At 33.3% G+C, this 24,617-nt stretch overlaps 1 protein-coding gene across 1 annotated transcript; it reads right to left on the reverse strand.

The window, feature by feature from the left end:
• Positions 1-6,638: 6,638 nt before the first annotated feature.
• On the reverse strand, positions 6,639-23,562 carry LOC126888018 (uncharacterized). The gene is made up of 3 exons (XM_050656016.1): positions 23,384-23,562; positions 12,261-12,420; positions 6,639-7,368 (listed from the first exon to the last, which is right to left on the reverse strand). The coding sequence occupies exons 1-3, from the start codon at positions 23,520-23,522 to the stop codon at positions 7,326-7,328; spliced, it is 342 nt and encodes a 113-aa protein (XP_050511973.1). The 5' UTR covers positions 23,523-23,562; the 3' UTR covers positions 6,639-7,325.
• Between the last annotated feature and the right edge of the window lie 1,055 nt (positions 23,563-24,617).

A 24,617-nucleotide genomic window follows, 5' to 3' on the forward strand; every position in this document is an offset into this window, starting at 1 on the left:
AAATCGTATTTTTTTGCTTCTATAACTATTGCTCTATAACTCCGAAGATTTTAACTTTACACCAAAAACACTCAAACAAAAATTCACCCCAATTTAATTCTACATAGAGGCATGTTTTTCCCGATTTGCTCCGACGAAAATTTTCCTCGGATAATGTGGGTTTTCCCAACAAAATCTCTAATTTTCAAATAAATTTTTTGGGGCAGTAATTATTTATCAATAATTATATAGCTTGGTAAAATAAAAGCTTTCTTGGTATAGATTATAAATTCAGAAGCCGGTGAAAATGAAATGAATATTTTAGCAACAATTCAATTGTTAATTAACAATTTACAGTCGCAACATCAACCAAAATAATCATGAGACATTGATCAAACTTAGAAAGATTATAAAGGTGTGATGCCTATTTAATATTTTGTCGACAAAATATAATTTTTTCATTTATTTGCATAATCTTGAAATATTTAAAAAAAATTGTTATAAACAAATTAACATTTTTCAGAAATTGTTTATTATATTCTAATTTTAAAAAATAATTAAAATGCGTATTTCATAGGTCTTGAAAATGAATGCTTTAAAAAATTTTTCCAACCATTTGCAAAAAAGTTATGAAACAGCAAAGTAAATATACGATTTCTCCGCTGTTTATAATTTGTTTTAATTGTTTCAAAGCTTAAAAGTGAGTCTATGGTACAATCTAATTACTCACAAAGAATGTCAAAAATTGGTGCAATTGTTATATTTTAATCAAAGATTACAAATACTTTTTTTTGTAATTTTTAGAGCAAAAGTAGTCCTGATACAGAGTCGGAGCTAAAATGTTCACTCGAAGCGACTGACACGCAGCATACATTATTTATTAAAAGTGTAGGTCACGCAGCCGATCGTCGCTCCGAGTGAACATTTTAGCTACAGTACTGTATTAGTCGACTTTCGCGCGTGTAAATTACAAAAAAATATATTTATAATCTTTAATTAAAATATAACCATTAAACTGATAATCGATATTTTTTGTAAATAATTAGCTTGTACTTTAAACTCACCTTTACGCTTTGAAAGAGTTAAAAACAATTATAAACACCGTGATAATCGTATGTTTATTTTGCTGTTTCATAACTTTTTTGCAAATGGTTGCAAAAAATTTTAAAGCATTCATTTCCAAGATATTTGAAATGCGCATTTTAGCAATTTTTTAAAATTATAATATAATAAAAACTTTCTGAGAAACGTTAATTTGTTTATAACTATTTTTTTAAACATTTAAAGATTATGCAAAAAAATAAAAAATTTATATTTTGTCGACAAAATATTAAATAGGCATCTCATCTTTATAAGATTTTAAAGTATGATCAGTGTATCATAATTATTTTGGTTATTACTGCGACCGTGAATTATTAATTAACAATTTAATTGTTGCTAAAATATTCGTTTAATTTTAACCAGCTTCTGGAACTATAATCTAAACCAAGAAGTGTTTTAAGTCACCAAATTATTTAATTATTGATAGATAATTACTTATCTAAAACTTTATTTGAAAATTAAAGAATTTGTTGGGAAAACTCGCATTTTCCGAGAAAAATTTTCGTCGTAACAGATCGGAAAAAACAGGTCTCTATGCAGAATTTAATCATGGTTAATTTTTATTTTGGTTTTTGTTGTAAAGATAAAATGTTCGGAGTTATAGAGCTATAATTGAAAAAAACACGATTTTCGGGCGCCAATTTGTTTATAAAAAAAGTAGCACACTATCTGAGGACTTTGCATATCTATTTTATTAATATATTATAGGATCCTATAATTCGATTCCAGCAATAAAATTGCTGGTAAATAACTTTTCCCAAAAATGGCCTATTCTCCGATAATCAGCCCAGACTATTACTAAATTTAAATAACGTTTTCATTTGACGGTTTATTAGAAATTAATACTTAAACAATAAGATTCGTTAGGTTTATAAAATAACAGTTATAAATACAATCAACGAGATTCGTCAAATCTAGTGTAAAACTTTATTGATTTTATAGTCCACGTGGTGAGACCGCTCCCGTCTGAAAAAAATTTCTGATTCGGTTTCTTTGTGGATTCCTATTCAAAAATGTCCCCTTTAAACAAATCTGAAGGGTGCCGGGCGGAATTTTTGGGCAGAAATTGTTTAAACAATTTTTTTAAACAAATACAAAAGATCATGTTTTTTGCTCTACAATATATATTTTTAGATTTTTTGGGTCAATATAAACAAGAAAGGTATCTTGTAATTTTTCTCAGAAATTGATAGTTTTGGAGTTATAGGCGATTTAATATCTGAAAAAGGCGAAAATACGCATTTTCGAGGCTTAAAAACTCATATTTAAATTAGTATTTTTGAGGTTGCCAGATACTTAGATTGAAGACTGAACATTCAGCTTCAATATTCTGGAGAGTGATCGCGTCTAACTTTAATTTATACCGTTGTTTTTTAATTGTTAAATATGCGTGTTTATCCGATTTTTTTGCTGGTGCGGCGCTCTCCAAAATTCTCCTATTTTCCTCCGAAAAATATTTTTCCTAGATTCTTTTGGACATTCTAAATAAAATAAGTTTCTTGAAATTTCTCTCAAAAGTTAATACACTGAGCGGCACAAAAAATGGCCATCCCACAAAATGGGTAATTTTTGATGTCGTGAATTTTCTAAATCTGTTATCCGATTCAAGTGATATTTTTATAGTGATATTAAGTGATATTAAAGTGATATTTTTAACATTTTATAGCCTTAGTCTTTAACAATGTTGCTGTAATAAAATTATTGCTAGACAGGTAAATGATCATTGTATACCGCGTGTACCAATCAAACTGTGTTTTATTCCCAAAGTTCACCACACCCTGTGTAATATTCTAGCATTTATAAAATATTGAAATTAAAACCCCACTATAGCCGCAGGTTTTCTTAACATTCTGTTTTTGATTCATTTGCTTATGTTGGATAATAAAAAAGTTAGGTACTTTAACAACTAGCCATGTTCTTCATTAATACAGGGTGTTTCTAAATAAGTGCGACAAACTTTAAGGGGCAAATCTGCATAAAAAAATAATGGCCGTTTGCTTTATAAACACATGTCGGCAAACGCTTCGTTTCCAAAATACTGGATGTTGAATTATTTTCTTACAAATTGACGATTTATTTATTGCTCTAAAACCGGTTGAGACATGTAAATAAAATTTGGTAGGTTTTAAGATACAGTTATTGCACATTTTTTGACATGCAATTAAGGATTTTATATTCTCCATTGGCGCGCATACGGGTAGTATGACGGCTAATATTACCCGCATGCACGCCAATGGTGAATATAAAATTCTTAGCTTTATGTCAAAAAATGTGCAATAACTGTTTCTTAAAACCTACCAAAGTTCATTTTCATATCTCAACCGGTTTTAGAGCAATAAATAAATCGTCAGTTTGTAAGAAAATAATTCAACATCCAGTATGTCGGAAATGAAGCATTTGCCGACATGTGTTTATAAAGCAAATTGCCATTATTTTTTTTATACAGATTTGCCCCTTAATGTTTCTCTCACTTATTTAGAAACACCCTATATTAATGAAGAACATGGCTAGTTGTTAAAGTACCTAACTTTTTTATTATCCAACATAAGCAAATGAATCAAAAAACAGAATGTTAAGAAAACCTGCGGCTATAGTTGGGTTTTAATTTCAATATTTTATAAATGCAAGAATATTACACAGGCTGTGGTGAACTCTGAGAATAAGACACAGTTTGGTTGGTACACCCGGTATACAATGATCATTTACCTGTCTAGCAATAATTTTATTACAGCGATATTGTTAAAGAATAAGGCTATAAAATGTTAAAAAAATCACTTAAATCGGACAACAGATTTAGAAAATTCACGACATCAAAAATTACCCATTTTGTGAAGTGGCCACGTTTTGTGCCGCTCAGTGTAGTTTTTAAGTTATAAGCGATTTAATATCCGAAAAATGACAAAAAAACGCGTTTTCGGATTTTAAATCGCTTATAACTTTAAAATTATTAACTTTTGAGAAAAATGTCAAGAAATTTATTTTATTTAGAATGTCCCAAAGAATCTAGAAAAAATATTTTTCGGACGAAAATAGGAGATTTTTGAAACGGAGCGCGCCGCACCGGCAAAACAATCGGATAAACACGCATATTTAACATTTAAAAAACAACGGTATAAAATAAAGTTAGACGCGATTACTCTTCAGAATCTGGAAGCTGAATATTTAGTCTTCAATTCAAGTATCTGGCAACCTCAAAAATACTAATGTGAATATGAGTTTTTAAGCCTCGAAATTGCGTATTTTCGCATTTTTCAGATTTTAAATCGCCTATAACTCGAAAACTATCAATTTTTGAGAAAATTTACAAGATACCTTTCTTGTTCAGAATTACCGAGAAAACTTAAAAATATATGTTTCGGAGCAAAAAGACGTGATCTTTTGTATTTGTTTAAAAAAAAATTTTTAAACAATTTCTGCCCAAAAATTCCTCCCGGCACCCTTCAGATTTGTTTAAAGGGGACATTTTTTAATAGGAATCCACAAAGAAACCGAATCAGAAATTTTTCCAGACGGGAGCGGTCTCACCACATGGACTATTAGTCGAATCCAGCATATTTAAACCGCTTTTTAGGTTTCAAAACACGTACTTTTTTTCTATAAAATACATTCAATCAACTTTTTGCACCGGCACTGTGTCTAGGAGACCTTAGAGAGCAGAACAATAGGGATAACGATGATTGTTGGTCTTCAAGGACTCTCGAAACTTGATGGAACATTTTCTTGAGGCGTTAATGACCGATTTCTACGGTCGAATCAAATCTGTCAAACTTGCACAATCATACCGGCTCTCGATTATTTCGGCAAACGCCGTTATTTTAGTCATTATTTTTAAGTACCTTCGAGATATGTTTTTTCCAGATGGATTAAGCTCTTGAAAGATGACGGAAACATGCTATTTGTCCCTGTTGATGGGGAGAATGGTTTCTTAAAAGCATGTTCCGTTAATGATTAACGTTAAACATTAATTGGAAGGATAGGAGCCAACAGGACAACGTGGAATCGATTAGTAGGTCGTATAAAGTAAATGTAATTATTTTTTTAATTTTATTTTCAATCGCACTACTGATATTTCTTCAGTGAGTAAACAATCTCAATAAACATTCTCAATAAACTTAAAAAGAAGTTAAAACTTCGTGTGTAAAGTGGTATATTTTATTTTAAAAATTTTAAAGTTCATCCCAATAAATTACATATTTTACAGAACGTTTTGGGTCTAATCAGACCATCATCGTTAAAACTTAGAAGTAAGCATTTCCAGGTTTAAATGAATAAATAATTACAATTGATAAAAAAGAACTTTTTTATAATAAAACGTTTTTATTATTTATAGGAGATAATATAGAATAATTTGACTATATAAAATGCTTAAAATTCCAAAAATTACACTATAATAAAAAAGTACTTTTCGTACTTCCGGGCCTAAAGTGACAACTTCACTCCCTTGTGACAGGTACTAAAGTGTCACATTTAATCCCTCCGGGATTAAATATTGACGAAACTCCCGGAACGATTAAATCACAAACAAACGAATTTAAGGGATATTTTATTGAAAAATATAATTAATTAGAATGGTAATTAACGTTAATATTCAAATTAATATTGTGACAGTTCGTCATATTGACCAGTCTTATTGATTTCTTAAAATTTCTGAATATAAACAAATTTCCAAATTTACCTTAAGCATTAAATATTTATCATCCGGAGCCTCCCGTAAGAACTGATCTACCTGCTCAGACGTGAGAATTCTTGACTTCTTTGGCTTAAATCCCTCATTTCTTCTCTCCAAAAAAGCTAATAATTTTGGAAATTTACTTATATCAATATCTTCTCTAATGTTAATAACCGATTTCAGCATTGAGTAATGTGCCCAGAGAGTTGAGGCACAAACCGCTTTTGATTTATCATCGAAGTAGACTAACAGCGCATTTTCAGTAGGTTGTCTCACATTTTTTAAGCGGCACCACTTTTTAAAAGCATCGTACTGCTGCTCGTATAGTTTTCTAGATTTCGGTGGTAACAATTCTTCACCTACTTCGGCTGCTCTTTTATCAATATCAGATACACCTTCTTCACTCATGATACCAATAATTATCAATAACAATGTTTCTTTACAATGACACTAGTAATGACAATGTTTCTAAATTATAACTGTCACAACGCAATGTTACTATGGTAACTTATTTTAAAGACAGTTTATTAAATGAGTTGAAGAGAGAAAAAACTGATTGAAATTATTGAAATAATTAATAAAATCATACCGGAAGTACGAAAAGTATCGTATATACCTTGCGACTGAAGTACATTTAATCCTTCAGGTAAATTATGGCCCTCCCTGCGGTCGGGCCATAAACTTTACCTTCAGGATTAAATGTACTACTTCAGTCCCGCGGTATATAATGTACTATTTTATATTCATACGGTTTTGTTATTAAATAGGACACAACATTTTTCGAAAGTATATAATATCAATTTTTAGTAGGTGTATTAACTGTTAAAATTATAATTCCAAAATTACACTTGTATACCAAAGTACTTTTTATAATACCACGGTTGTTTAAAATGGTATATATAATATTTGTATATAATAATTAACTTATAAAATATGGATTTTAATTATATGAACTTTTAATTATTTATTAAAAAAATTAAAAAAAGATACGCATCAGCCGCGTTCGAACTAGGGAACTCTCGATCTGCATTCTAATGCCACTGACCCACCATCAATTTGTAGATATCGATATGTTAACGTACTTTAAAATATCATTGCATTAGTCACATTTTTAAAATAGTTTAAAAAAAAATCGATTTATCGATACAGGGTGATTGATTAGTGTGGTAAAGCTCCGTAGATCCATTATAGTAATAGATAGCAATAAATGTTAATAACAAAAATTGTAGCCAACTTTGATTACAGATTGATAATCAAAAATGGTAAATTATCAGTTTAGATAATTCAGTCATGGCTTACCTAAAATTTACCTAAGCAAAAAAATTTTGTTACCGGAATAATAACAATCGACATCAATACATGGACCTACAAACTGATACAAGAATCTTGAAAATCGGAGTACAAAAAAAATGTTATAAATTGTCAAATTTAATCAAAAATTTTGGGTTAGGATATCTTAGTTTTATTTTCTCAATCACTATCAATTTTCTTAAAATTGCCGTAATATCCCAGAAGTTCGTCATTTTTCAATTTTTCTGGGCGTATAGAGTCGTCTACTTTTAATGTCTCTAGTTTGTCAAATCTCCATTTGTACTCTAAAATTTTCTTCCTCCATAAACCTAAAAGATAAATTCTCGGTAAAACCAAATCTTTATTATCTACTATATTTAAATCATTCACTTTAAAAACCACATATTATCCATATTTTGTCAAAAATATCATTTTCATAAAGTTCTTACCAGCCTGTACTATTTTGTGAAAAAATCACACTAATAATATATCCCCGAAGGTGTGAAATTAATTAGTCTCCCGTAGGCGTTGAGTGTAAGTACAAAGCTACAATCATTTCTCCCGTATCTATTGCGTATAAATATCCGCATATCTAATGTTGTTAATTGGCGTTCCATTTACCTTTATTCCTGCTGTTTCTCCCTCAAGAGCTCTTTTCATAATTTCTTCAGAGTGTGCATTGAATAGTAGTGGTGACAATACACACCCCTGTCGCACTGCTTTTTTAATTTCGAACTCTTCTGATGTGTGTTCGTTAATGCGTATGTGTGCTTGCTGTTTATAATATAGATTTGTTATAATTCGAAGGTCATTTTATTGTAATTGTTTTGCTTTGAGTACGTTCATTAGCTTTTTGTGACGGAATTTATCGAAAGCCTTGTTGTAATCTATGAAACAGCGGGAAAAGAACTACAACAAGAAAACACGAAAAAATTAGACTAGTGATATCAAAAACAAAGCAAAAAATAGAAGAACATATAACGACATACATAGTACACATTGGGTGCGTTCGGACGACCATAGCGGCTGGCTGTCAGCAGAAATCGGCTGAGTGGTTGAATCCAGCCGTGATAGGGAAAGCTTAGTAAATCTCTCAGCGGCTGGCTTCCAGCGGTGACGTCTGACAGCTACTGCTGGCTCAGCTGTCCAGCCGCTGTGGTCGTCCGAACGCACCCATTTTATCCAGAGAATACACATAATAAAAGAAGATGATCCGGCCAGTCAGTAATCTTAAATGTTAGCCAAGAAATGCATAAGCACATAACACTCCAAAAGGAGAGATGGAACTAGAGAGGGAGTCCACAAACTACAGGTGAATCAGAGAGCTATGGAATTGATAATGCTCAACATTAAGCTCCACTACCACAAATCCCGTAAAGAAGTAAGAAGACAATCAAAAGTAACAAAGGTAATCCCAAAGATAGTACATTCTTTCACGGTTTTTGCTGTAAATTTTAAAGAACCGCTTGGATTGACTGATGACTTGAACCGACTAATTCTAAGCAACTTTTGTTCTATGGAGTTTTTTCACCAAATTATCTTTCCGAGTTATTTGCAAGTGAATATGTTCATTTTTCAACAAATAACCACGTTTTTAGACGGGTCTTCCCAAATACCTCAAAACGTAAGCATTTTGTCGAAAAAATATTCTTAGCAAAACTGTAGCCTATAAAAAAGTCAAAAAACGGTGTATATATAAGGTCTCTATACCTAGCAAAAGCAGAGTTATAGCTAATGAAAAATAGGTTATATATTCGAAAAATCGAAAAATTCCAAATAGAACAATTCAATGTGAAATGTCCAAATAAAGAAGCATTCTTGGGAAAACACATTTCAATTTTTTTAAAATGTTTTAAAAAAGCTTTATTTCTGTTTCTATAAAAAAAATTTCTAGCGTCAAATGTAAGCAAGTTACGCTCAAAAACAGGAAGATCACCCCCCAATTAGCAACTTAAATGAAATTAATCGTTACCGCTTCACAAGTTACTGTAATTATGTTGTGTTTATATGATCTGTAAGTTTTCTCGATTAAAAGTGCTCATTTTTGAAAAAAATTGGTTTTAAACTAAAATTTTTAAAAATTTTAATTTTGAAAAAATACTTTTTTTCAAAGTAACTTACAAATTGTTAGAAATACCAAAAATCTTTAGACAATAAAAATTGTCGGCTTTGCTTTTCTGAATATATTTTTTTGAAGATATTCTTCTTTAGCGGCGAATCGATTGAGGGTAAAATTTGATTGATCCCCGCGCATGCGCACACCGACAGTATTGTATTAGTGGTTATACGGGCTCTGATTGGGTGTTGAAATTTTGAAATGATCTGTCAATAATTGTTCAATATGGAGGTTATCGGTAAACAAAAATATTGTATAATATTAGTTTTTTATTGATCTGTGGACAGAAATAAAATCAAATTTATAATTATAGTGACTTATTAAATAGTTTTGAAAAGCCGCAGGTACGTAATTCTAAATGTTTCAGTTGGAAATACCTAATAGTTTCAATACCTATCTATTTGGAAAATGTAAACAAAATAATGTAGTTACCTATTAGTAGGCAATGCTTTAATTTACATAATCTGATTACGAACAAACTTTCTACAAATCTTCATCTCATATATCGTTTTCTTAATTTATATTTTGTTGTATTTTATTTCGACAAAAATCAAACTAATAATTTTATTAAATTCATATGAATTTATGGTGTAAAAGTTTAGTTTGTGTATATTCCCACATGACGTACACGCGAATTTGGTGCAGTTTGAAATGTCGTCAACTTACGTACGGCGCGGTAGACGTGAAGTGGGTTCGAGCCCCAAGCAAGTTATTATTTTTTTATTTTTTTTATAGATTTTATGATTGTAAGTATATTATTATATAATTTTTGAAGATATTCTTCTTTTTTGAAAGTGGTAGATAAGAAAGTTTGATTTTTAAATAAAATAAGTACAAATAACCTTTTAAGTATATTTACTTCGTTTAAATTACCTATTATACAGGGTGTCCCGAAAAGATTGGTCATAAATTATACCACAGATTCTGGGGTCAAAAATAGGTTGATTGAACCTCACTTACCTATATACAATAGTGCACACAAAAAAAGTTACAGCCCTTTGAAGTTACAAAATGAAAATCGATTTTTTTTCGTATATCGAAAACTCTCAGAGATTTTTTATTGAAAATTGACATGTGGCATTTTTACGACAGCAATATCTTTAAAAAAAAATTAAGTAAAATTTGTGCACCCCATACAAATTTTATGGGGGTTTTGTTCCCTTAAACCCCCCCAAACTTTTGTGTACGTTCAATTAAATTATTATTGTGGCACTATTAGTTAAACACATTGTTTTTAAAACTTTTTTGCCTCTTAGTACTTTTTCGATAAGTCAGTGTTTATCGAGATATTTTGAATATTTGTCGAATCCACCACATATTTGTATATGGTTAAGTACGGTTATAGAGACCTGTTAATAATCTGAAAATTTATTTATAATTTACATTTTTAGGTATATTTTGAAAAAGAAGCTACATCTCGATAAAAGGTGACTTATGAACAAAAGACTAAGAGACAAAAGTTTTAAAAACACTGTGTTTAACTAATGGTACCACAATAATAGTTTAATTGGAACGTACACAAACATTAGGGGGGTTTAAAGGAACAAAACCCCCATAAAATTTTTACGTAAATATATTGAAAAAGAAGCCGCATCTCAATAAAAACTGGCTTATCGAAAAAATACTAAGAGCCAAAAAAGTTTTAAAAACGTTGTGTTTAACTAATGGTACCACAATAATGAATTAATTGGAACGTACACAAAAGTTTGGGGGGGTTTAAGGGAACAAAATCCCCATAAATTTTTTATGGGGTGGACAAATTTCACTATAATTTTGTTTTAAGATGTTCCTGACATAAGAATTATACATGTCCATTTTCAATAAAAAATCTCTAATAGTTTTCGATATATTGAAAAAAATCGATTTTCATTTTGTAACTTCAAAGGGCTGTAACTTTTTTTGTGAGCACATTTGTACTAAGGTAAGTTAGGTTCAATCGAACTATTTTTGACCCCAGAATGTGTGGTATAATTTATGACCATTCTTTTCGGGACACCCTGTATAATAGAAGAATATCTTCTTACGTGCGTACAAAGTACACACACATTCTTTTTTTTGTTTTTCTGTAAGACAAAAATTACTTAAGATTCAGTGTTTTCAAATTTGCATACAGCTCGTTCAAGCCCTTTTAACTACAGCTCTTTCAAAAATAAGGACTTTGAACCGATGAAACTTACAGATGATATGATCAATATATACGCGAGTAAAAAACTTGTGAAGTGGTAACAATTAAGTTTATTTGAAATGCTAACTAGGAGGTGATTTTTCCGATTTCCTACCAAAAAAAGGGACCAACTTTATTTTGAGCGTAACTTGTTTACTCTTGATGCTAAAATTAAAAAAAAAACAAAAATAAGCATTTTTTTAAACATTTAAAAAAGTTAAAATGAGTTTTCCCCAAAAAAGTTCTTTGTTTTTTGGTTATGGCAAACCTATAATGAACCTATAATGAATATAAATAATATGAACTTATTTTTCATTAGCTATAACTCTGCTTCTACTAGGTATAGTGACCTAATATGTACACCATGTTTTTCACTTTTTTATGTGCTATATTTTTGATACGAACTTTTTTTTCGACCAAATACCCACTTTTTGAGTTATTTGCGAAAAACCGTCTGAAAACGTGGTTATTTTGTAGAAAAATTAACATATTCACTCGCAAATAACTCAAAAGTATTACCTTGGTGAAAAAACTTTATAAAACAAAAGTTGCTTAGAATTAGTCATTTTATCCATTTCCGGACTTATTTCGAACATATATTTTTCACCCCCAAAAGGGGGTGAAATTCACCGCCAGGGCAAAAGCACACATCGGCACATTATTACTTTTTTTCTTTGACTTGTTAGCTATGTGTATACCAAATTACATGTCAATCCCAGCAGTTCTTTAAAATTTAGAGGTTTTGCAATACTTTACCTTAAAGAATGTACTAAGACCGCCATGTTAAAATTCATTGCTGTTGCTGATGATGAAAGCGATAGAAATTACAACTCCAGGAAAAGCAATACCAAACGAAACAAACTAAACTTTAAATTGTTATTATTAAACTTTTGTGAGTTTTTTAATTGTTAACCAAAAATAGTACAACTGGATTAACTTACGTTAGTTGATATGCAGTTTCCATATCTGGACTACAGGGATTACACTTTTGATAAAGATCCGGTATTAAATTTTGTACGGTGTAGTACATATCCAAGTTCTGCTTAGTTTTCTCAATACTAAATTTACAGTTTGTAAGAAAAAATTCTATTGCATTATCACCTAAAAGATTTTCATTTATGAGATGAATATTGCAGAGAATAAATATAACTACATAAAAGAATCATTCTTAGGTTATAAGGATACAATAGTTTGAAAATTATTTAATAAAATAATTCACTGTAAAATGAAATTAGGGGGCATTTTATATTTCAGTTTGTTTAGACAGTACCATGAACTCTTGACCACTTGACCGGTACAACTTAGTCAAAAATTTGGCAACATAACTTTCCTCTCGTAAGTCCCTCGAGCAAGAGTGTAGTAATGCAAGCACATGTCTAGCGTGTAACTAAATATGATTATGTAGAAATGACATTGGTTAAATAAAATTTAACGACGCGACTGAAAACGTAGCCTAAACTTCTATAAAGTATAATTTTCTTGTATAATTTTGTAATATTCTGTGAAGAAAATAAAAAGGAAAAGATTCCTCTCATTGGCTGTATACCATAATAAAAAACTTACTAAGGAAGTAAAACTTCACTTGTAGATAAATGGTATACAGTCGAACCCGCTTATTGGAATAGCCTTTGTACCAGGCAAAAATATTCTTATAACCAGGATATTCTAATAACCGATCATTGGTGGCTAGTCGAAATAAGTGTATCGAATATACGTAATAATCAGCCCTATTCTGTAACTTTTAACAAATCGAATAGAAATGACCAAGTCGAATCGTAATTACCCAAAATCGGAATGTTTGATATCTATCGCGTCATTTTTGTGTTTGGATTGGTATTCTGTAACTCATATCGTAATCGAAATCTCTGGCTTCTATTTCACGCGGTTCTGAGGAGACGGCAACCGCGCATTAACCAGTGTTCTGTGACCTGTTTGTTACTCGAAATATGACACCGTTGCCATATCCTCAATGTTTTCATACTTTCTTCATACTATCCTCAAGTTTTGAAAAGTAAATAAAATATTAGTGTAAGTACTGGATGCAAAAAGCTCAAAAGAGGATAAATGGTTTTAAATTAGAGTTAATTAAAATTGATATAAAAAAGAAGATAAACTGATAAATAAAAAGATAAGGGAAACTGAATATAAGAAGTATAAATGCTTTTAACGCTCGGTTTCATAATCAGTTAAAGTGGACTTTAAATTTTAAGTTGGTACCTTTATCAATGCAATTCATACTGGTAAATGTCAACTTTAAAGTGAACTTTAGTTAGTGTTCACTTTAAGTTGATTATGAAACCGGGCATTTTAAATCAAAGATATTTAAGTTGATGATATTAATTCATAATTATTAATAAATTATTTAAAATTGATATTACTAATAATATGCAATCTTTAAGATTCGACTCCAGCTGAAATAACTGCTAAACAACTTTTCCCAAAAATGGCAGCTTTTCTATGATTTGTTTAGACTATGAGCGTTAACTGATAAATATACAAGTAGGTATACTGGTATAATATACAAATATATATATTTATCAATCAACGCATAAGAAGTCTATTAATTGAAATTGTACAAGAAATAAAAGCAAAAAAGTATGGCAACACTGCGAGCGGCAAACATTCAGATGTCACATAGCAAATAAATAAGGTTAGGAGGTCCAATTCATACTCCTACAACATGTCTAAATTAAATATATAATTATCTAAACAAATAAAACCACAGACTAAAAATGAAGCAGCTAAAAAAAAAGGTAGAAATACTGTAACTAATTATAAATAAGTAGTAATCAATTATTTTTATATATAAAATATAAACGTCAGATCAAAACAAAATGCGCTTGCGTCAACCACAATTCCGATAATCGAAATCTCATCTCGACAGGGTAAATGCTGTCGAAATGATTTCTATTCACATTACGATTGTAGAGATTCCGAAGTAGTTATGGAATACGGATTTGGACTATTTCTATTCGACTTAACCACTTCTATTCGATTTTACTGACTTCTATCATCGAAATGAGTTACAGAATAGGCTTGAATATTATTTACATACTGTGCCAATGTGTAGTTTTACATACTATGCCAATATGTAGTTTTACATACTATGCCAATATGTATATCATATATATACCTACATAATCAGTATATGTAAATGTTTTTAGGTCTTTTTACGTCAATAATACAGTAGTGTAACTACTACTTATCTATGTATGTGTTAAATACCAAATTACATTATATTATGTATGTGAATGAATACAGTAGCAGTAGGTAGTTAATATAAAATGTATGCAATATGTAGATATGTAAATATTTTCTTATTAAAATGCATATAACAAAATTACTTATTTTTTCTCTTGAGAAATTATCGGTAATTATAGCTTTTTCGTTGTTAATCCGTGTGGTCATCCTTAATCCATTGGTTGAATGGAACTTTTATTGGCGGCAAGAAATGGATGAATTTAACAAAGCCATAATTCACATCTTGCAAACAAGTAGGTAAATACTCTCTGGGTGAATTCTAAATAAACTGCTTCTAACAATTTTATAGCAGGCAACAGTGCCTTTGTGTAGACAAATAAAAATTACTTTATGACCCATGCATTTTTCGGCTAAAGATCGAATTGGTAGGTACTCGTAACAAAGTAATAAATATTTATTACCCTAAAATTATCTAATCCAGCACTACAGGCCCTTGACGACTGACCATAATACCAAACATAATTTAAATTTTTAGTAAATTGTAAAAAAAGTATTCGTTGACCTGCAAAATATGCTAATAAGCGGTATTATCTAATTAGAACCTATTCCAATAAAAGGATAAATTTATTATGGAGTAAATGGAAACGTTTCGGGAACTCGAATTTATATTCCATAAACCGGGATAATCCCATAACAGGGATTCTAATAAGCGGGTTCGACTGTATAGGGTGAGGCAGATAACTGGCCTATTAGAAATATCTCGAGAACTAAAGGCAACAGAATCACGAAAATTGGAATAAAGGGGTTTTGAATGATCTATTATGGGGGATGATCTATTAAATAAAAATATTTTCATCTCTTTGCAACTTCCGGTTATACCGGAAGTTGCTTATAACTTCGTTTTTTTAAATGGGACACCCTGTATATTTTTACATTTTTGGATTCTCTTCGATGTCTTTTTTCTTAAAATATGAGGTTTAGTAATATTATACAGGGTATTTTAAAAGATAATTAGGTTTTTTATTAATTCGTAGCAACATTCACACCCTGTAGAATTGTAGTAGGTTGACATCTAAAACTCTACTTACGTTCAAATGATTTTTAATATACTCTACTATTGTTAAGAATCATTAGTATAGCTAAATTTTTAATTTTATTATACAGGGTTGGTCGAAACTCGGAATGAGTATTTTCTGAGTTTTCTTAAATAGAATACCCTGTATTTTTGTATTGTAGTGAAATGATATTTTATAGTACTGTAACAAAAGAGAAATCTTGGACGACCGCCGTATAACAGTAAACACCTCGAGAATGACGTCATCGAATGATCTAGGCCTCGGCGGAAAGGAGGAGGGACTTCTCGAACGTACGATCCGTAGGCGGAACACGCTGATAGCTGGAGATGGGCGTCGATTGTTCCAGAATAACAACTGGGTATAAATACGAGCATATTTGTAAATACAGTTTAGTCTTAAGCTAAAGTTTGTAAAGTAAACTTGTATAAATATAAATAAAGTCGTATATAAATACGAACCGCTAGTTTTATTGTAATTATAAGTAATTACAATAGTCACGTTACAGTTGGTGTCGGTGTTCGGTTAACTTAGTGCGATATAAATAAGTGAATTACAGAGAGACTTTAAAAGACTTTTGAACTTTATTCGTCGGGAATAACCGGAGTGCGTTAATTGTTCGGTATTCGGAAAGACTTTAAAATACTTTTGGACTTTATTCGTCGGGAATAGTTAAAGTGCGTTGATTGTTCGGTATTCGGAAAGACTGTTAAAAGACATTTTGGAAAGTACGTGTGTGCCGACCAAAGATGTTGCTACAAGAACTTACAGTAAAACAGCTCCGTGAACAGCTAGAGGAACGGGATCTGGACAGCAGTGGGCTCAAGATAGTCCTACAAGCACGACTCGAGGATGTCCTCACGAAGAACGGAGAAGACCCAAAGACGTTCCACTTCCAGTCAGCAGAACAAGTAATCTTATCGAAATTAAAAACTGTTTCTGAAACGATCGATGAAACTTCTAGAAGAAGCGACGAGAAACTTGAAGAAGTTAGTAGAAAAAGCGACGAGAAATTCGAAAATGTTGCTAAAAGATTCGATGAGACTTCTCAAATAATTAAAGACGTATGTAGTCAAAACAATGAGAAATTCGAAAGTGTTTCTCAAAAGATTGATGAAACTTTTAAAGAGGTCTGTAGGCAAAACAACGAAAAACTTGAAGAAGTTTGTAAACAGAACAATGAGAAATTTGAAGAAGTTTCTAGAACATTCGATAAGATACAGAAAAGTGTAGACGACAATAAAGAAATGTTAGAAGAGAAGATCAAACAACTAGAGACTATGGTAACCAATACGAATGTTCTACCTTCAGTTAATGCAGTAGTTTTGGCCGTAGAAGAGAAGATCAAAGAATTAGAGAGCATGATAATCGACACAAAAGTGCAACCGTCAGTTAATGCAGTAGCTTTAGATCCTGTAGTGAAAGATGAACTACCGAGAGACGAAATGTTGCATAATATGAGATTCAAATTACCACCATTTGATGGAAAGTCCTCTTGGTCCATATACCTTAGAAAATTCGAAGCTATTGCGACCGCCAATCATTGGACCGAACAGGAAAAGGCTGTTTCCTTGACTGCTGCTTTACGATGTGATGCTGCAGATATATTAAGGTCAATTCCCAAGGGTCAAGAAAATTGTTACCAGACCTTGTTCACTCGTCTAGAAAAACGCTATGGAGATGCCCATCTACAACAAGTATACAAAGCACAACTGCGAAGTAGAAGTCAACGAGCAAGTGAGAATCTGCAAGAATTTGAAGCAGATGTGGCTCGTGTGGTGCGGTTGGCTTATCCAGAGGTGCCAGACAGCGTTTTAGAAGAAATTGCAGTAGATGCCTTCGTCAATGGGCTAAAAGATAATGAACTACAGAAAGCTTTACGACTAGCAAGGCCGAAAGTTTTAGATGAAGCACTTGCTATTGCATTGGAACACGAAACGGCTAGTCAAACTTCACGAGGCCATAGAGTAAGAACCATTGAAGAAAGTGACGAACACAACGATGAACGTCTGGAGGAAATGATACGGAGAGTATTAAGTAATCAGATGCCAAAGAGACGCGAGCCTAGATGTTGGAATTGTGGAGACGTAGGCCACATTCGTCGTAATTGTAAGAAGATCGTACAGCCGTCGGAAAACTAGAGCGGGTCGACACCAAGGGGCAACTGCCGACCTCGAGAACTAGAGCCCCCATAGTAACTGTCAACCTTACGTCCTCCGGTGGAATCCACAACTTATACATCGAAGGTCGTATCAGTAATAGATGTAGATCAGTTTTGGTGGATACAGGTGCAACGAGAACTATCGCACGTCCAGATGTAGTACGAGACCATAATAAATTATCACCTGCAACAGTAAAGCTTAGAACAGCGACTGGTGAGCTAATTAATACATATGGCGAGGCTAATATGTCAGTATCCATTGGCCAGACCACAGTTGAACATCAAGTATTAATTGCCGAGATCTCCGACGAATTCATATTAGGGATGGACGTACTAAGGAAAGTGGGGGCAATATTGGATGTTCAAAATGGAGTTCTCAAGATCAATGGTGAAGAGTTGCCCTTTCACGACGACAAAGAAGATGTCATCCGCTTACTTACTACATGCGACGTAACCATACCCGGTAATAGTGAGAAAATTCTGATGACCATGCTTGATGGACACTGCCGAGAGGGAAGTTTAAGGATGGTCGAAGATGTGGATAATGTCGAGTTCCTAACGGCGAAAACTTTGGTAAAAGTTCGAGATGTGATCCCTGTAAGAGTTATGAATTTAAGGGAAACTGCTATCAAGTTAAATAGAGGAGCTTTGATCGGGCAGTGTGTTCCCGTGGCTTCAATTTGCTCTGTGAATACCAATGAGAAATCATCGAAGGCGAAGTATCCAAAGGAGCTTGTTGAGATGATCATTGAAAGATGCCAAGATCTTGATCATGAACGAACGGAAAAAGTGACATCTATGCTGATAGAGTATCAAGATGTTTTTGCTATTGACACGAAGGATAAGGGAAAAACAAGCATAGTAACGCATAAAATAAATACCGGAGACGCTCAGCCAATCAGACAACGGCCTAGACGACTTCCATTTGCGAAAAGAGATGAAGCCGAAGAGATTATCAAGGATATGGACAAACAAGGGGTAATTGAACCATCGAACAGTCCATGGACATCACCAGTAGTTCTGGTAAAGAAGAAAGATGGTTCAACGCGTTTTTGTATCGACTACCGCCAGCTCAATGCGGTAACAAAAAAAGATAGTTATCCTTTGCCCAGAATAGACGATACATTGGATACTCTCTCCGGTTCTCGTTGGTTTTCCACACTCGATTTAAAAAGTGGATATTGCCAAGTAGACATGGAGCCAGCCGATCGGGAGAAAACCGCATTTTCGATAGGATCAGGGCTTTGGCAGTTTACGGCTATGCCGTTTGGTTTATGTAATGCCCCTGCCACATTTGAAAGATTAATGGAGGCAGTTTTAAGAGGTCTAACATGGAAAACATGTCTGGTTTACTTGGATGATGTAATTGTGGTTGGAAGGTCCTTTGATGAACATGCCAAGAATCTAATAGAAGTCTTTCAACGATTGAGGGCAGCGAACTTGAAGTTAAGTCCGAAGAAATGTCACATGTTTCGACGAGAAGTTAAGTATTTGGGACATATTGTATCGAGTAATGGTGTAACAGCTGATCCTGAAAAGATTGAAGCAATTAAAGATTGGCCAGTACCAAAAGATAAACATGAAATTAGAAGTTTCCTTGGCCTATGTACATATTACCGACGATTTGTCAAAGGATTTGCCAATATCTCCAAGCCCCTAACAAAGTTGACGGAGGAGGGCAAAGAATATACATGGAGTGAGGAGTGTCAAAAAGCTTTCGAACAACTACAAAGGGCTCTGATCTGTGCACCGATATTAAGCTACCCGGGACAGGCAGGAAAATTTGTTTTGGATACCGATGCTAGCAACAGTGCCATAGGAGCTGTTCTCTCACAAATCCAGGATGGACAGGAAAAAGTCATCGCTTATTTCAGCAAAGTCCTGTCGAAACCAGAAAGAAACTATTGCGTTACCAGAAGAGAACTGCTGGGTGTAGTGAAGGCTTGCGAACATTTCCATAAATACTTGTACGGCAGAAAGTTCCTTCTTCGAACAGATCACGCTGCTCTAAAATGGCTCATACAATTCCGTAATCCAGAGGGCCAGATGGCAAGATGGTTAGAACGACTGCAAGAATATGATTATGAGATAGAACACAGGGCCGGAAGAGTTCATTCAAATGCTGATGCCCTTTCGAGACGACCATGCAGTGCAAATTGTAATCACTGTGCCAAATTAGAGGAACGATTTTGCCCCGTGAGACGAACCACCGTAGTTAATGAGCAATGGCAGCTCCAACAGTTACAAAACGCCCAAGAAGATGATCCATGTATAAAAAGAGTATTGGATTGGATGCAGCAAGGTGAAAGACCTAGTTGGCAGAACATTAGTGCATGTAGTCCAGAAGTCAAGGCCTACTGGAGCCAATGGAATTGCCTGGTACTAAAAGATGATCTTCTGTACAGAACCTTTGAGAACGATGATGGTACAGAATCTAAGCTGCAGTTGATTGTACCTAAAAGTAAAGTGTCAGAAGTATTGCGTCAGTTGCATGACGGTACATCAGGTGGACACTTTGGTATTACGAAGACTCTGCAAAAGGTTCGAGAACGGTTCTATTGGGTGAACTGTAAAGATGATGTAAGAAGATGGTGCCGGAAATGTGAACTGTGTGCATCCGGTAATGGTCCAGTTGGTAAAAAGAGAGCACCCATGAGACAGTACAATGTTGGAAGTCCTATGGAAAGAGTAGCAATCGACATTGCAGGTCCATTTCCAGAAACCGATGCTGGAAATAAATACATTCTGGTAGCCATGGACAATTTTACGAAATGGACCGAGGCCTATGCATTACCGAATCAAGAAGCTGCTACCGTTGCAGAGGTACTTGTTAAATAATTCTTCAGCCGATTTGGTGTTCCCTTGGAGATCCACTCCGACCAAGGGCGAAACTTTGAGTCAGCTCTTTTCCAAAACGTTTGTAAATTGATTGGTGCCAATAAGACCAGAACAACACCCCTGCATCCTCAATCAGATGGAATGGTCGAGAGGATGAACCGAACGATGGGTAAACACTTGTCCAAAGTTGTATCTGAACATCAGCGAGATTGGGACCAACACATTCATTTATTCCTGATGGCCTACCGCTCGGCCGTGAATGAAACTACAGGTCAAACACCAACCTGCCTGATGTTGGGTCGTGAAGTTCGGTTGCCCTGTGACCTAGAGTTTGGCTGCAGACCTTCCGAGGAATATGTTGCAGGCGAAGAATACGTAGAACGCCTGAAGTTACGAATGAACAACATTCATGAACTTGCCCGACAACACATCCAGATAGCCAGTGACAGAATGAAAGATCAATATGATTCTCGCTGCAAGAATGGAAGCTTCGAAGTAGGTGATCTTGTCTGGCTTTATAATCCACAACGTCGTCGAGGCCTGCGTCCTAAACTGCAAAGACAATGGGAAGGTCCGTATGAAGTTAAGAAGAAAATAAATGACGTAATATACAGAATTAAGAAGTTACCAAACGGTAAACCAAAAGTTATTCACATAAATCGTCTTGCACCATATGCTGGCTCAAATGAAACAGAGGAAGCCCGAGTCCTCCAACAGGAGATGAAAGATGCACCACAGCCAAGTTTTAAGGAATTTATGTCAAATTACGCAGAAAGAAAGAGTGCTAGATTCGGCGTGACCACAGAAGTTCAGCAAGATCTGTTTGGTGTTCCAGAAAACGTCTCTCTAGCCCACTGTGTTGCATGAACCCGAAGATGTCATACCCTTCAAAGACAGTAGACTGCTATTTCTTCTTGAAGGGTGTATGCAGAGCTGGAGAGTCGTGTAGATTCCGCCATCCTGGGCCTTCATCTAGAGTTGCTGATCGGGACGCTCAGATCTTAAGAGGGGAGCAGTGTAACAAAAGAGAAATCTTGGACGACCGCCGTATAACAGTAAACACCTCGAGAATGACGTCATCGAATGATCTAGGCCTCGGCGGAAAAGAGTAGGGACTTCTCGAACGTACGATCCGTAGGCGGAACACGCTGATAGCTAGAGATGGGCGTCGATTGTTCCAGAATAACAACTGGGTATAAATACGAGCATATTTGTAAATACAGTTTAGTCTTAAGCTAAAGTTTGTAAAGTAAACTTGTATAAATATAAATAAAGTCGTATATAAATACGAACCGCTAGTTTTATTGTAATTATAAGTAATTACAATAGTCACGTTACAGTACTTTTTTATTTCTTAAGCATTCCCTATACCTAACTGCTTTAATTTGTGGGTTATTGGTGATTTAAGCTAAACATTAATTGCAACAAAAAATACGTAAAATTTTATTAGTTTGGCCGTGAAAATACTCAATTCCAAATAATTTTTCAGAAATAAATATATATTAATCCAGACTGGTCCTTAAAATTACCAATAATGGTTTAGCTATCAAAATACCTACGTAGTTAAGATTGTTGGTGCGATTAACAATTAAGCAGAAATTAAAGCAGTTAGGTATAGGGAATGCTTAAGAAATAAAAAAGTACCATAAAATATCATTTCATTACAATACTGAAATACAGGGTGTTCTATTTAAGAAAACTCAGAAAATACTCATTCCGAGTTTCGACCAATCCTGTATACTAAAATTAAAAATTTAGCTATACTAATGATTCTTCACAATAGTAGAGTATATTAAAAATCATTTGAACGTAAGTAGAGTTTTAGATGTCAAACTACTACAATTCTACAGGGTGTTAATTTTGCTACGAAATTAATAAAAAAACATAATTATCTTTTAAAATACCCTGTATAATATTACAAAACCTCATATTTTAAGAAAGAATACATCGAAGAGAATCCAAAAATGTAAAAATATACAGGGTGTCCCATTTAAAAAAACGAAGTGATAAGCAACTTCCGGTATAACCGGAAGTTGCAAAGAGATGAAAATATTTTCATTTAATAGATCATCCTTCAAAACCCCTTTATTCCAATTTTCATTATTCTTTTGCCTTTAGTTCTCGAGATATTTCTAATAGGCCCTTTATTTGTCTCACCCTGTATAAATTTATTAAAATTTTTTTATCTAAAATGATCCAAACTGGATAAAAGTGGGTACATCTATAGTACAAAAGTCACACAAACGTTTTCGGACCAATCGGTCTATCATCAGGTGGTAGAAACTTTAGATCCAAAGTAGTTGGAACTAGCTACATAGTTAGTTCAAAAGACCTTAATGTTGCAATAATTATGCCATTTCGGCTACAACAATGTCGACAATAAGTCGATGTTTAAAGAATTAAAAAAATGCAGCGGTATTATAATGTGGTCTTCATCTTGCCTTCAAACTGGAGTTTTCTACATAATTCTTCTTGGACACCCTGTATAAATGTTTATGTCAATGTTAATATTACGGAATAGAGAATTAAATTACCTTTCAAATAAGCTGACACACCACCCCTAATCCCTATTTAAAAATAAGGAGTGGGGGAAGTGGAAGGGAGGGAGTTGACAAATGACAGATGTTTGTACCGTAAAAATGTGTTTCCTTTAGATCAAAATTTGACCTGTTTTTTATTTTCCTAAAATCTAATAAATACTTTCAAATATCAAGGTGGATTCTTTTATTTGGCCCACTCTGTATATTATAACAAGACAAATTATGACAATTTTACTATATCTAAAACTTACTTGGTATTTCTGGAAGGTGTTTCTGTGTTTTTAACCATTCTCTTATAATTAAAATATCTTTTATTATATCATTTTTAGTCTTTCCCCATTCTTTCCTTATTAAATCTTTATCAACCTGAAGCAGTTCGTTGGTATCCATTTAAAGTCATTTAAATTTCTAAACTATATTGAACAATACAGTTACATTTACAGCTTAATATTAATAAACAAAAATATTTTAGGGGGTCTTTATATGCCATTTGATTATAAAAGTCAACAATATATATTATAATATTAAAAAAAATATATAGGGTGTCCCAAAAGTAGCGGAACGGTCGAATATTTCGCGAACTAAACATCGGATCAAAAAACTGAAAAATACGTGTTCAATCATTTTCAAAAATCTATCCACTGACACTAAACACCAATCCCCACTACACCCCCTGGAGGTGGAGTGGAGGGTAACTTTAAAATCTCAAATGGAAACCCCCAGCTTTTCATGCAAATTTGGATTCGTTACGTAAAAGTAGGCAACTTTTATTCAAGAAATTTTTTCGAACTGTAGATAGATGGCGCTATAATTGGGAAAAACGATTTATCCTAATACCATAGGTAAATTATAGAAAGGGTCTAATATCTCACAAAATACACTTCCAAATGAGAAACAAAAAAACAGATTTTTAATCTTTTTCGAAAACCTATCCAATAACACCAAACATGACCCTTCAACCCATCCCCTGAAAGTGGGGTGGGGGGTAACTTTAAAATCTTAAATAGCAACCCCCACTTTTTATTTCAGATTCGGATTCGCCATAAAAAATTAAGCAACAATTATTTGAAACATTTTTTAAAATTTCTGATAGATGGCGCTAATAAATCGAATTTTTCCAATTAAAGCGCCATCTATTAACAATTCTAAAAAATGTTTAGAATAAATGTTGCTTAATTTTTCGTGACGGATCCGAATCTGTAATAAAAAATGGGGGTTGCTATTTAAGATTTTAAAGTTACCCCCACCCCACATTCAGGGGGTGGGTTAGAGGGTCATGTTTGGTGTTATTCGATAGGTTTTCGAAAAAGATTAAAAATATGTTTTTTAGTTTCTCATTTGGAAGTGTATTTCGTGAGATATTAGACCGTTTCTATAATTTACCTATGGTATGAGGATAAATGGTTTTTCCCAATTGTAGCGCCATCTATCCGTAGTTCGAAAAAATGTCTTTAATAAAAGTTGCTTACTTTTATGTAACAAATT

Source organism: Diabrotica virgifera, chromosome 7 (genome assembly GCF_917563875.1).
Source record: "Diabrotica virgifera virgifera chromosome 7, PGI_DIABVI_V3a".
NCBI classification, from domain to species: Eukaryota; Metazoa; Arthropoda; class Insecta; order Coleoptera; family Chrysomelidae; genus Diabrotica; species Diabrotica virgifera.